This window comes from Miscanthus floridulus, chromosome 4 (assembly GCF_019320115.1).
Source record: "Miscanthus floridulus cultivar M001 chromosome 4, ASM1932011v1, whole genome shotgun sequence".
Taxonomy (NCBI): Eukaryota; Viridiplantae; Streptophyta; class Magnoliopsida; order Poales; family Poaceae; genus Miscanthus; species Miscanthus floridulus.
Genome location: NC_089583.1, coordinates 36,218,670 through 36,238,119, shown reverse-complemented (window position 1 = coordinate 36,238,119; position 19,450 = coordinate 36,218,670). Strand labels below are relative to the sequence as shown.

The 19,450-nt window shown below is 43.0% G+C and overlaps 1 protein-coding gene and 1 pseudogene across 1 annotated transcript; one reads left to right on the top strand and one right to left on the bottom strand.

Moving 5' to 3' along the window:
- Position 1: 1 nt before the first annotated feature.
- On the bottom strand, positions 2-4,190 carry LOC136548388 (uncharacterized; annotated as a pseudogene).
- Positions 4,191-8,939: 4,749 nt separating this feature from the next.
- On the top strand, positions 8,940-13,488 carry LOC136551328 (PGR5-like protein 1A, chloroplastic). The gene is made up of 10 exons (XM_066542897.1): positions 8,940-9,347; positions 9,470-9,566; positions 9,794-9,894; positions 10,707-10,763; positions 11,366-11,442; positions 11,616-11,667; positions 12,566-12,676; positions 12,753-12,850; positions 12,936-13,020; positions 13,217-13,488. Exons 1-9 carry the CDS (start codon positions 9,024-9,026, stop codon positions 13,003-13,005), a joined length of 987 nt encoding a protein of 328 aa, XP_066398994.1. The 5' UTR covers positions 8,940-9,023; the 3' UTR covers positions 13,006-13,020; positions 13,217-13,488.
- Positions 13,489-19,450: the final 5,962 nt, after the last annotated feature.

The window sequence follows — 19,450 nt, the reverse complement described above, 5'->3', positions numbered from 1 at the left end:
TTCAACCTCTATGTAAAGGAGGATCATTTTGTACCAACTCAGTCTACCAAAAAGAAAAAAAAATCAGGAAACTAGTAACAGATGCCACCTCAGGAATATTGAAACTAAGGAAATGCTAGATGTTGTATAAATGTAATTTAGTTGTTAATTTAAAAAGAAGGGTAGATGAGTTTTGGAAGAACGTTAGACGGACTCACATCTGTACGGCTGGTCACAATAGACGATGATTGTTGATGGCCTGATTGGTCCATTGTTGACAGAAAAAGTGGGGAATAATCGAACCCATATGCTAAAAGTACATAGGATGAAAAATAGCAGACATAAAATTGAGGGAAAACTATGAAATAAAAATAAAAGCATGGTAACCGTGTGGAGAAGGTGTTGGGCTGCTGTCTTCCGAGGTGGTGCTTCGTACTAGAGCCATAATCGGAGTGTGAACTGGACAGTTAGGATGAACAGTAGGATCATTTGTGACAATGAAGGAACCTGTGTGGACGAAAAGGAAATAAAATATATAATTTCAGTTTGCTATAAGAACTAAATTGTAAACATGAAAAGGAGGCCGTGGACATACCTGAGGTGGGAAAAGAGTTAGGAGCATGTGAGAAAACTGAAGTATCAGTCAAGAGAAATCATAATAAAGGATAGTAAAAAAGTGATGCAGTTAGCACAATGGAACAAAAGTAAAAAATATGAGGAAAACAAACTATGAGGGGTGCACCAGAAACATCTTTTGAAGAGGTGCGCATCGGTGCAGTTGATGGACGAGGTAAGTCCTCAGAAATGTGAGGGGGTGAAACTACACAATGAACAGGGGAGCCAAATGGGCCTGTCGGTGAAGTGGAGTTAAATGAACTAGGACCTACAAATGTAGAAGACATGAAACATAACGAAAATGACATAACAAAACAAATAGAAATAGCAAAGAATGGAGATAAAAAACATGCAATCGGGGAAGTAGAAAATACCTGGAGTGTTGCGAACGGGTGATTGTTCATCAATCTGGCTCCGAAGTAAAGTACCAGTAGAAACAAAGCTACCATGAGAATAAATCTCATGACCGGGGCATAAATGGAAAAAATGTGTGACTATATTTGATACGTAGCAATAAGACACAGGGTGAGATAACGAATTTATCAACTAAAGCAAGAGTTTGCCTGGCATTGAAGGTGGGGTACAATGGGCTGATTCACGGGTACCATGATCGTTGCGTGTATGCATTGTCCTAGAAGTGTCACCTGGAATGTTGGTGTCCCGGGTTTGTGATGCCACGAGTTCATGAATGAATGGACGATATTGATCAGCTAACCAAAACTGGGCTCTCACAATGTTTGCAATAGAATTCTCAATGGACCTTTTGTACTGAGAGAGTGTGTGATCAAACTCAGAAAAGAAACCCCATACTCTCTCTCTATGCGAGCCAGTCAGATCATCTAGCGGCTCAAATAACAAATCCAGGAGGTGTGGGATGTCTAAATTGGGTATTCCTGCCGGCAGGAACATTTATGTTATGACAGGGAGCACCACGGACATCTGCAGCAGCATAGCAGATGGTACTCCATGGCTTGAACTGTTAGAGATAGCATTGAAGTGAAGAAAACAAGCTTCTTAATAATATGGTTGTAAAAAAGAAAAGGAATATAATAGATAAGATAGCTGACTCACAGGTTGGACACCAAAAGTATGTGCACCCTGAGTGGTTATAGTTGTATCAGCAACAGTTAAGCGATCTATTAGAGCATTATCATAAAAGGTGAGGCGTGGAGTCGAAGTCCGGTCCACCAATGAGACAGGGTGGTCAATGTTGTCGAGATAGTATACCTGTTGACAAAAAAGAAGGAGTGAAAAAAATTGGCATAGCCATACATTGTTAGGTGGTAGGAAAGCTACAAAAAATAAATAAAAAGATGGATGGATGAAAAGAAATTTACTAGCAGTAAAATGGCACAGCCATATATATTTTGAGTGAGTTGATTTTTGTCACGATCGTGCTAGCTGCGAATAGCTATCTGGAGATCACTGAATACAGCCTGGGACCAGTCAACAACTCCGAACAATTGGTGATCCATTGTCCTCTTGATGTCAACTGAACCAATGGTGTTACTGCTGTCGGGAAGTAGAAGCCTGTTGCAAAGTATCATGAAGAAGCATCTCTTCATGAGGGCGTTCACATTTCCCTTTAAGATCTCTTGTTGCAGGTTTGATATATGTATGTCACAATCTTCAGTGAGACTTTGGTTAAGATTAGAGATAAGTTGCTGGCGAAATATGATACCTTCCTTCCATGAGTATTGCTTGAAGTTTTCACCACGTATAGGCAAACCAAGAACCATGCTAATTATTTGTGGGGTGATTGGAAGGACCTTGCCTGCACCAATCCTAATTAGCATACGATCAGGATCAGTGTGGTCTAATAGCCAGGTTAGCAGATTCTTGTTCTCTACAACATCTATCTTCATTCTCAGCAATTGACCAAACAAGTTAGTGGTGAAAATAATATCTCTGGGATTGCACCGAACATTTACAATGGAAGAACGGCTGGTAGCTCTCTTTTTCCTTTGTCTTGCCTGGGACAAATAACAAGAATTTTAGAAATAGTAAGGGCAAGAATGGATAAAAAAGAAGAGACACTCGGAATTCTGAGAAGCACTGTAGAAATGATAAACTGATGCATGGGTAGTCGAGAAGAAGACAGATTTCTAAAAAACTAATAATTGGGGAAAGGGATGTAGGAATGATAAACTAATGTAGGGGTAGTGTAGTTGAAAAAAATTGCAGGGGTAGTAGAAAGCAAAACAAATATAGAAAAGTAGAGATTTGGCAACAAAGACATGATAGTAGATTTGTGGTATATTGAAGGAAAAAACAAACTAGTGATACATACGAAGAGGAGCTTTAGAATGATAACTCTTATGAAAAGAAAATGCAGAAGTAAATAAATGGTATACACCTCTGTACATGCACCGGTCGACAATCCTGCTCGTGTTTGCCTGGTTTTCCTCGGACCAACATCCTTAGATTTGTTGATGTGTGAGGATGAACGGGTGTTGGGAATGGGCATGAAGTCGTCGTCATCACTGTCGTGACCTGCTGCAGAAGGCAACACATGCTCTGGTCGAATATGATGCTCAAACCTAAAAAAAAGGCCACGAACAGATAAACTTTAACAATAGACTAAGAATTAACATTAATCAGCGATTCTCGGTAATAAATAGAATTATAATAAATTAAAACACGTATGAACCTCTCCTGCGAGCTCTCAAAAACCACCCTCTTAAGGTTACACGGGACCCTATCCACAGTACGCTGAGCAGCATGAGTCCTACAAACAAATAGAAAAAAATGACCCATGAACTTTTGGGAAAAAAATAAAACCAGGGGTATGGTTAAATAGGAGATAGAAGAAGGAGATTTTTGTGTAGCATGTTAGTACAGAATATACAAATTGGAAGAGTACACTGATATACCTCAGACGATTATGATTGGTGGAAAATTTGGTACACAAGATTGTAAGAAAACAATACCTTCTCTGAGAGTGGTCACGGGAAGTAGGTGCTACCACAGGGTTCTTAGAAGGGGAATGCCTTGCATCTGAATACCAAAAGGACCAGACAAGGAAAATAATAAACAACAAAGGTAGATGATTTTAAGAATAAATAAAATCTTGTGAGCTTTCAGAACAAGATGAAAAGTGTTAATTAACAAAAGGACAAGCCGAAGTGGAATCAAAAGAACAATGGAAATTTAAGATAGCAAAATTTAAAATCCATGAATATTAAATTATTCTCAAATTATGTGTACATACATCTGATCATATAAATATAAATAAAAAAAAATCATAAACAAGATTAGATAAGCTGTAAATGAATGTATCTAATTTTGTCTAGTCATTTGTAAAATACTAACTCCATACTGCAACATATTAAAATTATAGTACAGTCATTCCCCTTTGCACCTCTATTTCGTGAAGCCGATGCAGAGGATCTACCAGGAGAGGAGGGTAACCTCTCGTCTTGTCGCAAAGGGACCTCATACCTAAATGGGAAATGATCACATTAACCGAGAAAAAAACAGATACAACAAATGGAAAAGGCCACTAGAATTAAAAAAAAAAACATGTACTGACCGCTGTTGAGTGCTCTCAAATACAAGCCTTTTTGGGTTGTCATGCATCTTATCAACTAGCTCCAACCGGATTCTGAAGTCAATGATTTAGAATGCATTTAGAATATTGCATTCGTATACTCTACAACTTAAAATTACAAGCTGACTCCATAGAACAATGTAATTGCAACTGCTGAGTCAATGTGAATGTATAAAAAAATATATAAGAAAATGAGAATATGAAACAAAGAACCTTTTAGTTGACAAATCATGACCTTTTCCAGCATGGGCATCCTCTGCAAATGCATAATAAATAGAATTGCTTTATTAAACTATAATGACACCATTAATAAAAAAATACGTGTATGATATGAACAAAAAAAAAAATACAAAGCTGAATCAATGTGTGTGGTTTAATCTGTCTTATGTCTTCTTTTTATTAAGACACTAATTGAGTATGAGGCATACACACGCGCACGAAAACACACAACACTCTACCATCACCACCCATGTACATGTGCTAGTAAACCCAATACGAATTTATCAGAGGCATCGAAGGTCTCACAGAGTGTGGGTACATGCTTTGCAACTGATTACTGATTTCTACACCAAGTCAGGCTAGTGGGCTGAGTGCACACCCGCACTGATAAAAATGAAGACCTTGATGTTGTGACCTAAACACTTCCAAAAGTCAGCTGCCTAGCCTGCTTGCTATTTGTAGAATGCCACATAAAGATTGCTGGTAGGATATCTTGTCAAGTTCATATCCATGTATTTAACCATCTAACTTGTGAGACTGTAATGATAGGAAGTTTTTGTGCCTCGACCTCATGCTTACAACTACAGTTATATATTCTACTCAGAATTAAATTTGAAGGGTTCAAATTATAGATGCTATAAAACAAAATGTGTGGGGTGAGGCATTGTAGCTTCTTCAATTAAGAGGCTAAGAGGCTGAGTTTCTATCCTAAACCCACGCACTGTAAAAGGATATTAGAGCGTTCAGAGGCATTCATAATTTGATATCTGGGCCTGTACATTTCACAGATGATTTACTGATTTAGTAAAGATCACTGGAGGTAGACAGCTGTGACTAATGTCTGAACTCAGGGTAGATGTATTGCTGTGCAGTTTCTTGTGGATTTACTGTATTGTATTTATTAATTCAAAGGTATTGAACACATGAATACTGATGGGAGCACTTGTTGAACTACGAATACGTGATATGTTACTCTTTTCAAATGAAGCAGCTAGTTCATGATGGTAAATAAAATATTTCACATGGACATTGAGGGACCTGTGATTCTGATTAAACACAAGTATGGAGAATATATTATTTCTTAAATGCTGGATATCTGTAATTGATTGAAGTTGAATATAATATCATCTTCATGATGGTAAATAAAATATTTCACATAGAAATTGAGGGACCTGTGATTCTGATTAAACACAACTATGAAGAATATATTATTTATTAAAAACTGGATATCTGTAATTGATTGAGGCTGAATATAATATCATCTTCTAAAGTTCTAATATTGAAACAAACATTGCTTTCAATGACTTCGGAGCAGCAAAGCATGGCGTGTAGTTTCATACTTCCATAATGTGCTTGCCTTTTAACAAAAAGTACCCATATCAGGGAATCTAATAGTGAAACCAATTTGACACAAAATTAATGGGAACAACAAAGCGAGATACATGAATAAGGATATAAAGGAAACCTGAGGAACCAGGCGGCTCCATCCCAAATGATGCAAGCTCGGTAATCAACGAGTGTAATCGGCAATCAAGGGCCGACGCGATGTGTCTGGGAATGCACAGCGCAGGGAGCTGCTTCTTACAACGCTGAGCGGCAACAAGGCAGGGCGGGACTCTGGAGATGGCCAGCCGAGCACGTCCGACCGGGCGGCGTGCTGCCTCTGCGACCGGGCGGCGCTGGGGGAGGAACGGCGGGAGAGGCGTCGGAAGGGAGTTGTCGGCGATGAAGGGAAGATGGTGCCGCTTCCCCCGCTGACCACGCGCTCCAGGTGAAACGGCGTCGGAAGGGAGGTGCCGGCGATGGAGGGAAGGCGGCGCCGCTTCCCCCGCTGACCACGCGCTCCAGGTGAAGCCGAGCGGACGCCGGACTGACGAAGGGCGACGGCGAGATCGGATCCAGGCAAAACCGAGCGGACGCTGGACGGGCGAAGGGCGACAGCGAGCTACTCAGCGAGAGCGGCGGCGACCTGGAGTGTGTGAGATGCGGAGGCGCCGGTTGTGCGATCTGGGGCGTGCGGCATGCGGGAGCTACGGAAACCACTGGGTGCGAGATTAGAACGGGGAAGTGGCGTCGGGATCGACCTGGTTGGCTCGGTCGGATAGGATGAATTGGGTTCAGGTACTGATTATTATTCGGTACCCAGGTTAATACATAGTGTATATATATATATATATATATATATATATATATATATATATATATATATATATATATATATATATATATATATATATATTGAAGAGAAGAAGAACACACACGTGCGTGAGGAAGCTGCCAGCCAGCAGTAAATAATAACCGTCGAGGAAGCCAGCAGTAAATAGCTAGTGAAGAGAAGGAAACCAGCCAGCAATTATTAGTAAATAGCTAGTTATTATTTACTGCTGGCAATCGAGAACACACAAAACCGGCCAGCGGTAAATAATAACCGTCGAGGAAGCTGCCGGCGGGTCCGTCCGATGAGAAGGAAACCGGACGCTCTCACCAGCTGACCAGCTTCCACGAGAAGGAAGGATCGGAGACTCGGAGTACTCCTTTCTCCAAGAATAAATAGACGTCTCATTCTATTCTTAAATTTAATTAATTATTGAATTTATAAAAATATATAATAATATCAACATTTGTATCTAAAATATATTTATTAGAATATATTTCACTATAAATTTAACAATTATTATTACACATCATAAATATATTTTTATATATTGAATTTAAAATTAACTCTTAAAAAGCGATACTCTCTCCGTTCCAAATTATAATTCGTTTGACTTTTTTGACTTCAAGTTTGACCGCTCGTTTTATTTAAAAAATTTGTACAAACATAATCAAATTTAAGTCATTATTGAAGAACTTTTGTTAATAAAGCAAAGCCACAACAAAAGAAGTGATATTTAGCGTAAATTTTCGAATAAGACGAGTGGTTAAATTTGAAATAAAAAGTCAAATGAACTGTAATTTGAAACGGATTTAGCACGTATGTTTTTTTTACTGACGAAGAGTAGTATGTTCTCGTAGTGTGCTGTCGCATCATCAGTCAGCACGCAGTTGACTTCGCTGTCCATCCGTTGAAAAGTGGACGCCGCCAACTAAACTAAAAGTTATTGAGGAGCACGCATAAGAAGGTGTCGTTTTTCGCTTGCAAGGTGTCGGAAGTCTGAAAGAAAATGATGTTAATTGTCAGTCCTTAATATCGTTTCACTTGCTTCGCGTCTAACAAAGAAGGCTCTTCTTGGTACATGGATGGCGTCCATGTAATTAAAAATTTATTATTTTCTTCTTTTGATTAGTTTTCATTTTCATGAACGGTTTTACAAACTACCGAAAATGTTTCAGCACAAACTATTTAACCAAACAATTATTACCATCCTTCCTTCCTTCCTTTGAATAAGTGTATAGGATAATGTTTACCTTTTCTCTTGAGCAATATATAGGATAATGTTTACCTACCACAAACGGATTTTGTTTATGCCTCATCGTGCTTTTATTTGGGCTTTGCTGGGCTTGCAGTGTCATCTGTGGAGGCCCATGTCTGCCTTTACCAGGTCCTTAACTGCAATATGATGGGCAGGTTGAAAACAGGCCTCCAGCCCAAACACACACAGAGAGAGAGAGAGAGAGAGAGAGAGAGAGAGAGAGAGAGTAAAACCTTGCATGGGGTCATGTTAAGTGTTAACGTGGAACACTTGGTACACATTTGGGCTTGAGGCCGAAACACAGAGACACTTGGTAGTATGATGGTGGATAAAAACATATTGCTTTTCCTTTGCTATATCGATCTCTCAAACTTGTGTTAGTTCCTCCCATCGCCACAGCATCAATAGAAAGGTAAAATTGTGAAGACAGATCTATCAAATCGTATTACAGATGAATTTATGAATAATTGTGACATTTGCTTGGTGGAACAAGAATTTTTTTGATGCAATCCCAAATGATGATGTGATAGTTCGCTCTCAGAACGTGAATGACCACACTCATAGAGTGAATTTATAAGAGATAACCACGGTTGTAAAGAATTTTATTTTGTCTTATGATGATATTGCTAATTTTATTCCTCCATATGAATGCTTGACTTGTGAAATATGCCGTTATCATTAATATTTACTCCTTCCATTCAATAATAAATGCACTTTTAGAATTCAGAATTTATCCCAAAATAAACGCATCTCTAGGTACAAGACAACCTAACTCTAGTTGTCTTTTTCTACTTTCACCAAAGACATAGAAGTGCATTTATTTTAGAACGGAGAGAGCATATCCATATTGTGTATAGACCATAGGGTCAGATTACCAGATGTTTTGGTCATATGTATCAGTTTGTGCTGACTACTGACCAGGTGATGATTTATTCTACATTCGTCACTGTTTTTTTTCTGCACACATCCATAGAGACAGCAAGCGTTTTGTACGTGGCCGAGGCGTCGCCGTCGCGCCCGTTGGGATGGGCCGGACGGACGGAGACCCAGGTGGATGGCATGCAGGTCGAGTTCGATTGACGGCGGCGAAGGGAAGGCTTTCTCGACCTCCGATTCGCTCCACCGCTGCCTTTATCCCTTGGAATGCATTTGGGACCCTCCGCGCCACACACAACTAAAAAGTATCTCCCGCGCGCGGGGACCCTCCTCCTCTACGCCAGCTAGCTGGTAGCCCGCCCCAGCCGGCCATGGCCTCCGACGCGCGGCTCTCGCTACCGTGCCGCCTGCCCTCGCTGCTCCCTCCGCCGGTGCTCCTGCTCCGCCGGTTGCCGCGCGCCGCCGCCGCGGCATCAACCTCGCCGCGGTGCCGCGTCGGGACGGCGGCGGTGCCCGCGCGCGCCCGCGGCCGGTGCCGGCCTCGCGCCTCCGAGGGTGAGGCGCCGGGCCCGGTGCAGCAGCAGGAGGTGGACAACGAGGTGGTGGACAGCAACGTGCTCCCCTACTGCAGCATCGACCGCAAGCGGAAGAAGACCATCGGGGAGATGGAGCAGGAGTTCCTCCAGGCGCTGCAGGCACGTGCGCCGCGCGCGTACCCATTTTTTTTTATCCTGTTGATTGATACCTGCTGGTGAAAAATCGAATTAATCCAGCATCTTAGTTGCTGTTCATCATGGTGTTATTGGTATATATGTAGGCCTTCTATTACGACCAGAAGGCCATCATGTCCAACGAGGAGTTCGATAACCTCAAGGAGGAGCTCATGTGGGAAGGAAGCAGCGTTGTGATGCTAAGTAAGTAAGCCCCTCCTGCAACTTACTGTCGGTGACATAAACGTATTCCAATGCCTGCCACACATAGTATTTTTCCTTAGACAAGATACACGAGCTATGCGATGTTGGTGGGACAGCGGCGAGATGGATGCCGGGGCATTCAGCAATTTTTGTTTGTCTCGAGCGCGCAAAAATGATTTGCTCATGCCAATTCCTAATCAATGTTCATTTGTTTTTGCCTTGGTTAGGCGCGGATGAGCAAAAGCTTTTGGAAGCCTCCATGGCATATGTCTCTGGCAACCCCATCATGACGGATGAAGAATTCGATCAACTAAAGCTGAGACTAAAGGTTTGTTCTTGTTATCCTGTCAATCTTTTGCTAGTGCGATGATGGTGTGATATGCTGTCCGAAAAGCTCAAGCGATTCTGTGCAATTCTTAGTCCCTATCAACCAATTTTCCTCCTTCACTTACCAAGGATGGTTGATGTTAATTAATCTGTCTCTATTTCTCAAGTATATGACTAGAACAACTAGAAAGGAAGCAGAGAAAAATATCATATGGGGAAAAAGACATTTGGAGCTGTGAAAACTCCACCAAAGACCATCTTTAGATGTTTGGAAAAACTCTACAGAAAAAAATAACATACACATAGAGGCAGGGGTAATGCACAATAAGCATGTAAGCTCTAAGATCAAACTTGCTTCTCTTTCTGAGTTATGAAAAGGGAAAACATTTTTTTTTGTTTATTTGTCAATTTGATACCCCACAAGCGAAGTCAGGTTTGTGCATCACTAGCTTCTTTGCATCTATATCTACAAGTTCTTTTTAGGATCATGAGAGAGAATAGCGTGGTATATTGTTGTAGCTTCCTCCCTCTCTTTGATCTCTTTATGTTGTTCTGAACTCTGTGTTTACTTTCCTTTTTAATAAAATCTCCTGTAGGGGCCTCGGCCCCTCCAGTTTCGTAAAAAAAAAAGAATAGCGTGGTATAGAAAATGAGGCGCTAACAATATAGCAAGTCATTACCAACTTAAAGTAAAATAAGTAGCAGCATTAAGAAAACAGCCCATTACTAAAAGACCACCATGATTGCACCATAAGCACATAAAGCATTATTCTTAATCTGCAATTATTTTCCTTGGTAATTTCTCCTCTCTAGAAAGAAGGAAGCGACATTGTACAGGAAGGCCCAAGATGCAGCCTACGGAGTCGAAAGGTATATAGTGCCTCCATGATTTTTTACCTCTACTTGTTCACTTATAAGTCTTTATTTTCTAAAAAATAATCATTCAATTTACTATCCTTGCCATTTATTCTTCATCATGACAACCCACATTGGAAAGAAAGGCATAGTTTATTTCCTTACCATTAGAAGATTAGGACCAGTCCTTTCATTAGCTTGCCACCAAACTTTTCACAACATGTTGTTTATGCTTCCTTCAGTGATCAAAAGCCTGACAGTGTTCAGGCTCTATACCATGTGAACTGTAACTGAACATTATTAGTGGGTTAAATCTTGAATTATGCTTTATTTATATTATTTTTTTCTATTTAGTTTTCTAGTGTAATGGGTGAAATCTTCTGTGATATTAAGTCCCCACCTTGAAATCAAAGATGAGAAACATTCTTGTAGGTCTCTTGTACCAACTACCAAGTAAACAGACCAGGAAATTTAATAAAACAGTATCACACAGCCAAGTCAGATGAGTTTACACTATAGTTAGGATTAGACGTGACTTTCCCATTTTCACTGATTTTGCTAAGTAGCGTGAGTTGGTCCATTCGAAGAATCCTGACTTTCTATGGAATTTTGTGCAGGTCTACAGTGACTTGACTGTTGACTACTTCAAGATGTTGTTGCTAAATGTTCCAGCAGCTGTGGTAGCTCTGACACTGTGAGTATTACATGGAAATTCTGGCATGAAAGAAATAAAAAGAGGATTGCTTAAATTCTCCTTTTTTTCAAATGGTCATGTTACACCGCAGCCCAATATAGCTATTGTTTTAGGATGGATACTATCTTCATTAACAACTCTAAGATGTCTAATGCACGTTTTCTTCTTGACAGATTCTTCTTCTTGGATGATTTGACGGGATTTGAAATCACACTTCTTCTTGAGGTAAGTATTGACAAATTGAAGTCTTACTATATGCTATTGTTTTTGTTTAGGGCTTTAGGCTTCTGGACAAGAATTAAGAAATTCTATAATAGTACTTCACTATCCTTGATAATTTCTTGTAGTATACTGAAAGTTGTTTCTCATGAGCTGGAAGCCTGGAAGTTGAAAATTGGGGGTACCACTGTAGATGATTCTAGTGGTGCTGTAGTGGGTGTGGGCTGCTGCAGTGCTGCTAAATTAACCACGGCCGCCTGACTATTAACTGAACCCTTTTGGAGATAATAATAACATGTCACCTCAGGCTAGTGGAAATTCATTTTCTTATATTAAAAAGTTCCCTCCTATGACATCATATTTTTCCTGCATAAAGTGAGCAGCTTGGTCCAAACTCTTCAAACATTCATGCTAGGCAATCAGACCAGCCGACGAAGCAATGTGCACGCAACCAATTTATTCCACTTGTTTTTACCACTGATTATTTTCTCTTTGCATCAAGAAAATGATAGATTGAAGTTAAGAAGGAATAGAAATAATTCAACAAATATAATGCAGTTGTTTCCTGGTTAGTTGTTTCTGAGACCAACTTATTACAGACTAGACCTTTTTGACGCAATATTACAGATCAGACTTGTATTTGAGAGTTCTGATAAAAATTAACGGCGGTCGTCTTTTGATTCTAGACCATGGCAAGCATGTAACTTACAGTGTGTGCGTGCGAGCGCGTGCAGATGTGTTTTACTTCTAAAAACTTCTTCTCCCTAATGCAATGATGAGCGAGATCTTTCTTGTCATGCATGCCACATTTGAAACAACTTTTTATACTGTAGGTTCTTTAGTTGGTGTTTGTGCTGACCAAGAAATTTAATTATTTGTAACTGCATTTTTCTTATTTATGCAGTTGCCAGAGCCTTTCAGTTTCATCTTCACATGGTTTGCCGCACTGCCTTTAATATTTTGGGTAGCACAGGCAATCACTAATGTCATAGTGAAAGACTTTCTGATTTTGAAGGTATTTTTCCTTTTTGTTGTTCATACATTATTGTGTGGTTAACTGGAGCGCACATAGATGATTATTCTTTTTTCAGGGCCCATGTCCAAACTGTGGGACTGAAAATCTTTCCTTCTTCGGGACCATATTGTCAGTGTCCAGCGGTGGTTCAAAAAACAGTGTGAAATGTACAAGGTATGCCTTCCATTATTAATATCAAATTCTGTAGGCATTTGGGCTTATATGCTGAGCAGCATTTATTGCTATGCTTGTGCATCAGTTGTGGCACTACGTTGGAGTACGACTCTGCATCCCGATTGATTACACTCCTAGAACCGGCTGAGGCATAAGTAATGGTGGTTTAGGTGAGTCATTATCCTACGAGCCTGCAACCATCAATGGTGACCAAAGTCTATGCTACTGATTTCATAGTTGTGGTTGCTTATTTATGAATCAAACCACAGTGGGCTAAACAACTAAAGAGTTTAGGAAAGTATGTAAGATATAGATAGGACATACATTTTTTATGTTACAGAGTTCTAACTGCATGGATATTCCTAGATTTCGCTAGCAGGAAAGACGGCCCACAGATTCCTGATCGACAGTACAAAGCAAGACCGTCCTTGAATCGGGTGACAATCATGTCGTGATGTATGTTAGTTTGCTATGCGAGTCTATGTATATCTTTGAACAAGTTTAAACATCTGTATTATATAGATTTAACGAAATCGATATATGTATATATGTGCATAGAGTGTACAAAGAACTAGCTATGTTCCATTTTGTATGAACTATCTTGGCATATGTATAGCTGTCTGAAGAATTTGACGTTCTGTGCGATGTTCAGTAAAAGAATGAGTAAACCAGGTATCATCGTAAAAATATAACTTGACTAAAGTCTCCCAGTATGAGTTCGTAGTCAAGTTAATTTCGAAGACAAAGACTGATGCCTCTTCTTGACGTCAAGCTGACAGAGTGTGCAGTTCTTCATCTGCGCGTCATGGTATATTGACTATTGAGGTGGCCAGAGCAGGTCGAAAGTTTGGGACCCACTACACCACAACACTCAGACCGGTGTTAGACTATCTGTCACTAAAAGCTGATATAGCGACACATGATCAGTTGCTAAAAAGTTAAAGCGATAGACTTATACAGTCTCATTAGATTTGTCATAAAACATATTTTTCTAATATACTTATTTGACGTATAAATATTAATATTTGGTAAATCTTTATGGACTTAATTTAATCGAGAGTTGCATTCTTTTAAGATGGAGGTAGTACTTATTTTGTGTATAATAACTAACTATATTTAATTTTGAGGTAGGCCGGGCAGGGGCCGGAGAGTATATAATAGCTAGGTGTATGTAGGTTAGCTCGATGTTGGGCAGGAGTGACGCCATCTGGAACCTCCTCTATAGTATAAGCATGCTAATTCGCCACGACCCAACACGCCAACGATCGAGCGCTTGCGCATGCATGGCGCCTGCGACGGCGGTGGGCAGAAAATATTAGTTAGACGCGTTGGGCAAGTGCGCGTGCGTACCCGCCACGGCACAATGCAACGCCGATGAGGGCTTGTGCGCCTGTGCCTGCGCCTTCCCACTACGGTGGCCTAGGGGCCAGTTTAGTTCCAAAATTTTTTGGTAAAATGGACACTGTAGCATTTTCGTTGTTATTTGATAAATAGTGTCCAATCATAGTCTAATTAGGCTTAAAAGATTCGTCTCGAGGATTTCGTCTAAACTGTGTAATTAGTTTTATTTTTTATTTATATTTAATACTTCATGCATGCGTCTAAAGATTCGATGTGACGGGGAATGTGAAAAATTTTGCAAAATTTTTGGGGAACTAAACTGGGCCTAGGTTATACCGATGATGCGCGGGTTCGTTTCGTTAGCTTCAGGGTATGTAGTGCTGGCCGGGGTACCCAGTGACGACGCTACCGGTGTAGCTGTTAGGCGTTAGCACGTGTTTGGTTGGGAGACTTGCTGGGTTGGGTTAGATCCATCTGTGATTTACTTGAATGGGGTGAACCCATTTAGTGTTTGGTTGTGTGGGTCGGATTGGTCCCAGTTTCTTGTTTGGTTTGAGACACATAGGTTGTGGGTTGAGATCCTTGCAACATGGGCCCCACATATCAGTCTCTATGCCGTCGCCTGCTCGCTCCGCCCCGCGCCGACGTCGCGCTTTGCTCGCTCGCTCTACCCCCTGCCGCCACCTGCTCGCTCACGCTCGGCCGCCGCGCTCGCATGAAGTGAGTCGAGGCTCGATTCGGAGGAACGGGGTCGACCCACATCTAATGAGAATATTCTCTCCAGGGAGCGAACCCAACCAACTAGTTCCCCAACCAAACACTCCCAAAACTAGATGGAACCTATCCCCAACCCACTTCAACCCCTCAACCAAACACATGCTACCTACCAAGTACCAACACCTCAGGGCCATGACTCCATCGATCATCTTGAGTTCTCACTAGTACATGCGGCTGATCTAATTTTTCGTCTATGCAAATCAACACGAGCCGTCTCTAGAATCGATTTATAGAGATGGTTGTATTTCAAGCAGTCTCTAAAACTGTTTGTGGGGGTATAACCCCAGGTATCCACGACAATGGACATGGGCCGCACCATCAGGGGAGGTCCAGCCCATAAGATCAAGGCCTACGGTGCTCGGCTCTGGTGCACCGTAAGGTAATCAGAAGACATCTTAGCGATGAAGAAAGATCTGTTCGGATATGATAGATATCGTATTCCTTGTAAATACTTACCATATAGCTATCATATCCGAACAGATCTTATGGTGGGTAGGGACCCCCTCGATCTCATCTCATATTCAATACAATCCACCAAAGATACATGACGTATGGTATTAAGTTGATCAGACAGCCTGAACCTGTCTAAATCGCTTGTCTCTGTGACTGTGTCACCATTCGACTCCTATTACGCGCACCTCCACCGATTCATCTACTACCGTGGGCATACCCCTTGGTAGACTGCCGACCATATTTCATCGACAGTGGCTTGCCATGTAGGGGGTGTGCGTGCTGATTCCATGATGAGCCAGATGGTCCGCTTCCCGAGCTCCATGATCCTTCCTGAGCCAGGTCAGACCTTCACGGTCGAATCTATGACATGGGTCATCAGCGCCAACGGCGCCGAGGAAATCATGAACGCGGTGCAGAATCACCCTGTGCCAATCATGCTAACATCTACAATGACATCTTCGATCTCGACACCTCGCCGCTGGGTTAGGAGATCCATCAGCAATGATGATCTGATCGCATCCGTCGATGGGGTCATAGACCGCTTAGCGGAATGCCAGCTCCTCGTGGATTCGGTCTTAGATCAATCTAGAGCGAGCGATGAAGTTCCTGCACTCTAAGGTTACCAGGCCACAATGCCGAGCACCCTGCTTGTGCACGTCGTCCGAGGTGGCAAGTTGAAGATTTGGTGATCACGGCAACTCCGAAAGGGCGTACCGTTCAACGCCGACCACTCCCCGCCCCGACGGAGGGCATGCCGAAGCCCTATTCTTTCGGGCTAGTGGGTGCGGGTCCAATCTGTCAGGACGCCGTGCACCATCTTTTCCTTGACCACGCCAAGCGTAGCCATGTCAACGACCTCTATTAGATCGACTTCCCTGAGGCCGACCAGCCTACGCCAATGGTAAACATGGTGCAAATCCACGCTCCATACAATCCTAGAGGAAAGCCCTAAGCCATACTTCGAGGGCTCTACCTGCAACTGCCCACCTTTTCCTTCAGGCTTTGGGAGAGAGTTTTTTATGGTTAGCCATGACAGCGTTGCTATCGATGGAGAAACAAGTGTCCAGCGCCGTGAGCGCGAAGCTAGGAACACTGATCGCCAACGACGTTGCAATGAAGAAACAGAAAACACCGCCCAAGCTGCCAGAGGTGACCCGCCACCTCTCGCTCATAATCTCTAATAAGAGTTCCTCATGGTGGACAACCAGCAAGTGGAGCAGACTCTGAGTGCCAATCTGGCTATGGCCACCCATGAGTTGGCTAGACTCCCACCAACGTCGGAGGTACTCAAGATTCAAGCACTGCTTAAAGCAGCTTAGGTCCAGGTCAACGACATCCGGAACCCAGCTCCATCGTTTTCGACAGTGTCCGCACGTAGTCGTAACCCCTGTGGCTCTTGCCATGATGGGGGGAGTCACTACCATAGCGGCCAGATCGTCCAAGGGGAGTCTAGGGGCAATGTTGCCATCAACCCTGGATCACAAGGACCGCAAAATCAGCGTGGTCGACCAGCTCATGACTCCAACCAGGAGGTTAATCAACCCCTGCACGGTGACGCCCGCGACTATATCAACGCCAATCTCGATGCCCGCAATCGCATCGAGAACAGTCATGCCCAGAGGCATCAGGTAGAACTCTAACGCCGACAGGAGTATGACGACCAACATGGCAACCCCATCGGCCTCCGACCACTCCCCGCTGTCGAGCCAACGGGACCTCGCCCCTTCATAGCAAGGCAGCGAGTTGTACAGTGGTCCACAGGCTTCAAGATCTTCGGGGTCGATCCCTACGTCAGCAAGGCTAATCCCGAGCAGTGGATGTAGGTCTACGAGATTGTCGTACGTGCCGTCGGGGGAAACAGCGATGTAATGGCAAACTATCTGCCTGTTATGCTCTCCCAATCTGCAAATAATTGGCTTATGGGCTTGGGGGAGGACTCCATCGAATCTTGGGATGATCTCAAGAAAGTCTTTGTTGAGAATTATATGGCAACGTGCCAGCAGCCTGGCATGAAATATAATCTGGAGAAGCTCCATCAGACCTCTAGGGAAGCTCTACGAAGCAACATCAGGTGTTTCTCCGAAACAAGGAACACCATCCCCAACATTGGGGACAGCGAGGCCATCTCCTCTTTCACCAAAGGACTCTATCACTATCCAGAGCTGTACTCCAAACTTTACTGCAAGAGGCCCTAGACCATCGATGAACTCCTCAAGGTTGCAAACTCGTACGCAGACTCCGAAGAAGCTGATCGGTAGTTCAAGGAAGATGTTGCTCATGTTGCCCACTTGGATCGCCACCCACGTCGTGATGATGATCGCCATGAAGAATGGCATTATGAAGATTGCGACAGGCGCTACGACAATCGTGAACGCCATCATAATGATCGGCCAGATGGATCGAGGGCTGCATAACCATGTCGTCGCCGACTAGAAAATTTCATCAACAATGTAGAGCAGCCACGCGCAAAGCGCAATTTCAACGCTGCCTACAAAAAGATCCTCGATGGTCCATGCCCAATTCACAAGTACAGCAAGCACACCATGCGGCAATGCTATGGCATGGCCAAAGCTTTCCGCGAAGAGGAACAGAAACGGCAGACGCGCAAGGACGACAAGTCAGATGACGACAAGGGGGAGGAGCGTCCTAAGGATGCATGACCTGTTTCCCAAGATGCTAACAAGACCGTCGCCACAATCCTCAGAGGGTCCATTGCCTCTGAGAGCAAACGCCAGTAGAAGCTCACTGCTCGGCAGGTCATGTCGATCACCAAGTACGATATGGTCGCTGATCCCAATTAGCTAGACTAGTCGGAGCATCCTATCACATTCCATAGGGCCGACCAGTGGGCAGATGTCCCGTACCCAGGGCATTTCCCACTCATGTTGGATCCAATCATCAGCAACATGCGGTTCAAGAAGGTCCTCATTGACGATGGGAGTGCCCTCAATATCCTCTTCGCTGAAGCCCTAACTGAGTTAGGACTCATGAGGGATGATCTTGTTCCTGTTGATTCTCCATTCTGGGGTATTATACCTGGCAGAGCGTCCCAATCTTTGGGGCAGATCACCTTACTAGTCCAGTTTGGCACCGCCAACCACTTCCATACTAAGTACGTGAACTTCTTCATGGCAGACTTTGACACCGCTTACCACGCCATCCTTGGCCAACCAGCTCTCGCCAAGTTCAAGGCCGTGCCCCATTATGTCTACATGGTGTTGAAGATCCTGATGGAGCAGGGCATTCTCACCCTATGCGCCAACATCTCCAATAATGATATGGACCTTTTTATCCTTGAGACGTTCTACAAAAGATATGTACCTTTTTATGTATATATGCATTTCAATAATGATTTTATCCGTGATGTTTTCTCCATTTGCTTTCCATATTTTTTCTCCAAATGAATTTTCTCCATGCTAAACATCTTTAAGATTACACATACTATTGCCATTCAAATTAGACTGTGTCCTCGCCTCAGTCGGACACACTCAAGGGCTTCGCCTCCCCACACGAATTGACTCCATCAGGCTCTATTTACGCCCGCTTGCCTATGACTCCACGTAGCCCGCTGAGCCACCGAGCCACCAAGCCATCGAGCCACGGAGCCACGGAGCCACTCGAGCCGCCAAGCGAGCTGCCTGAGTCGTAAGCAAGTCGCGCCGCGCCGACCAGTCATGTTTTCATTTGCGTTATCCAAAAGCAGCCTTGTCCTCGACTTAGCACCTAAACATGCATGAGCAGTAGCGCCCTGCATCATGAGCAGGCGACAGTGACTCCTCGGTGATGCCTATATTCCTAACCATGCACAAGAATCTTGGGATAGAATGCCCCACACGTCTCATCGGTATAGTGCTAAGCACTCTCCATGTTCTCCAATTTTGCTATGGTATAATGCTAAGCACTCTCCATGTTCTCTAATTTCATCATGGTATAGTGCTAAGCACTCTCCATGTTCTCCAATTTTGCCATGGTATAGTGCTAAGCACTCTCCATGTTCTCCAATTTCATCATGGTATAGTGCTAAGCACT

Excerpts from the sequence above, each read along its gene's own strand:
- LOC136551328 (XM_066542897.1), top strand. The coding sequence starts at position 9,024 with ATGGCCTCCGACGCGCGGCTCTCGCTACCGTGCCGCCTGCCCTCGCTG. Across the intron at positions 9,567-9,793 it reads AAGCAGCGTTGTGATGCTAA|GCGCGGATGAGCAAAAGCTT; the intron begins GTAAGTAAGCCC and ends TGCCTTGGTTAG. Across the intron at positions 12,677-12,752 it reads AAGACTTTCTGATTTTGAAG|GGCCCATGTCCAAACTGTGG; the intron begins GTATTTTTCCTT and ends TTCTTTTTTCAG.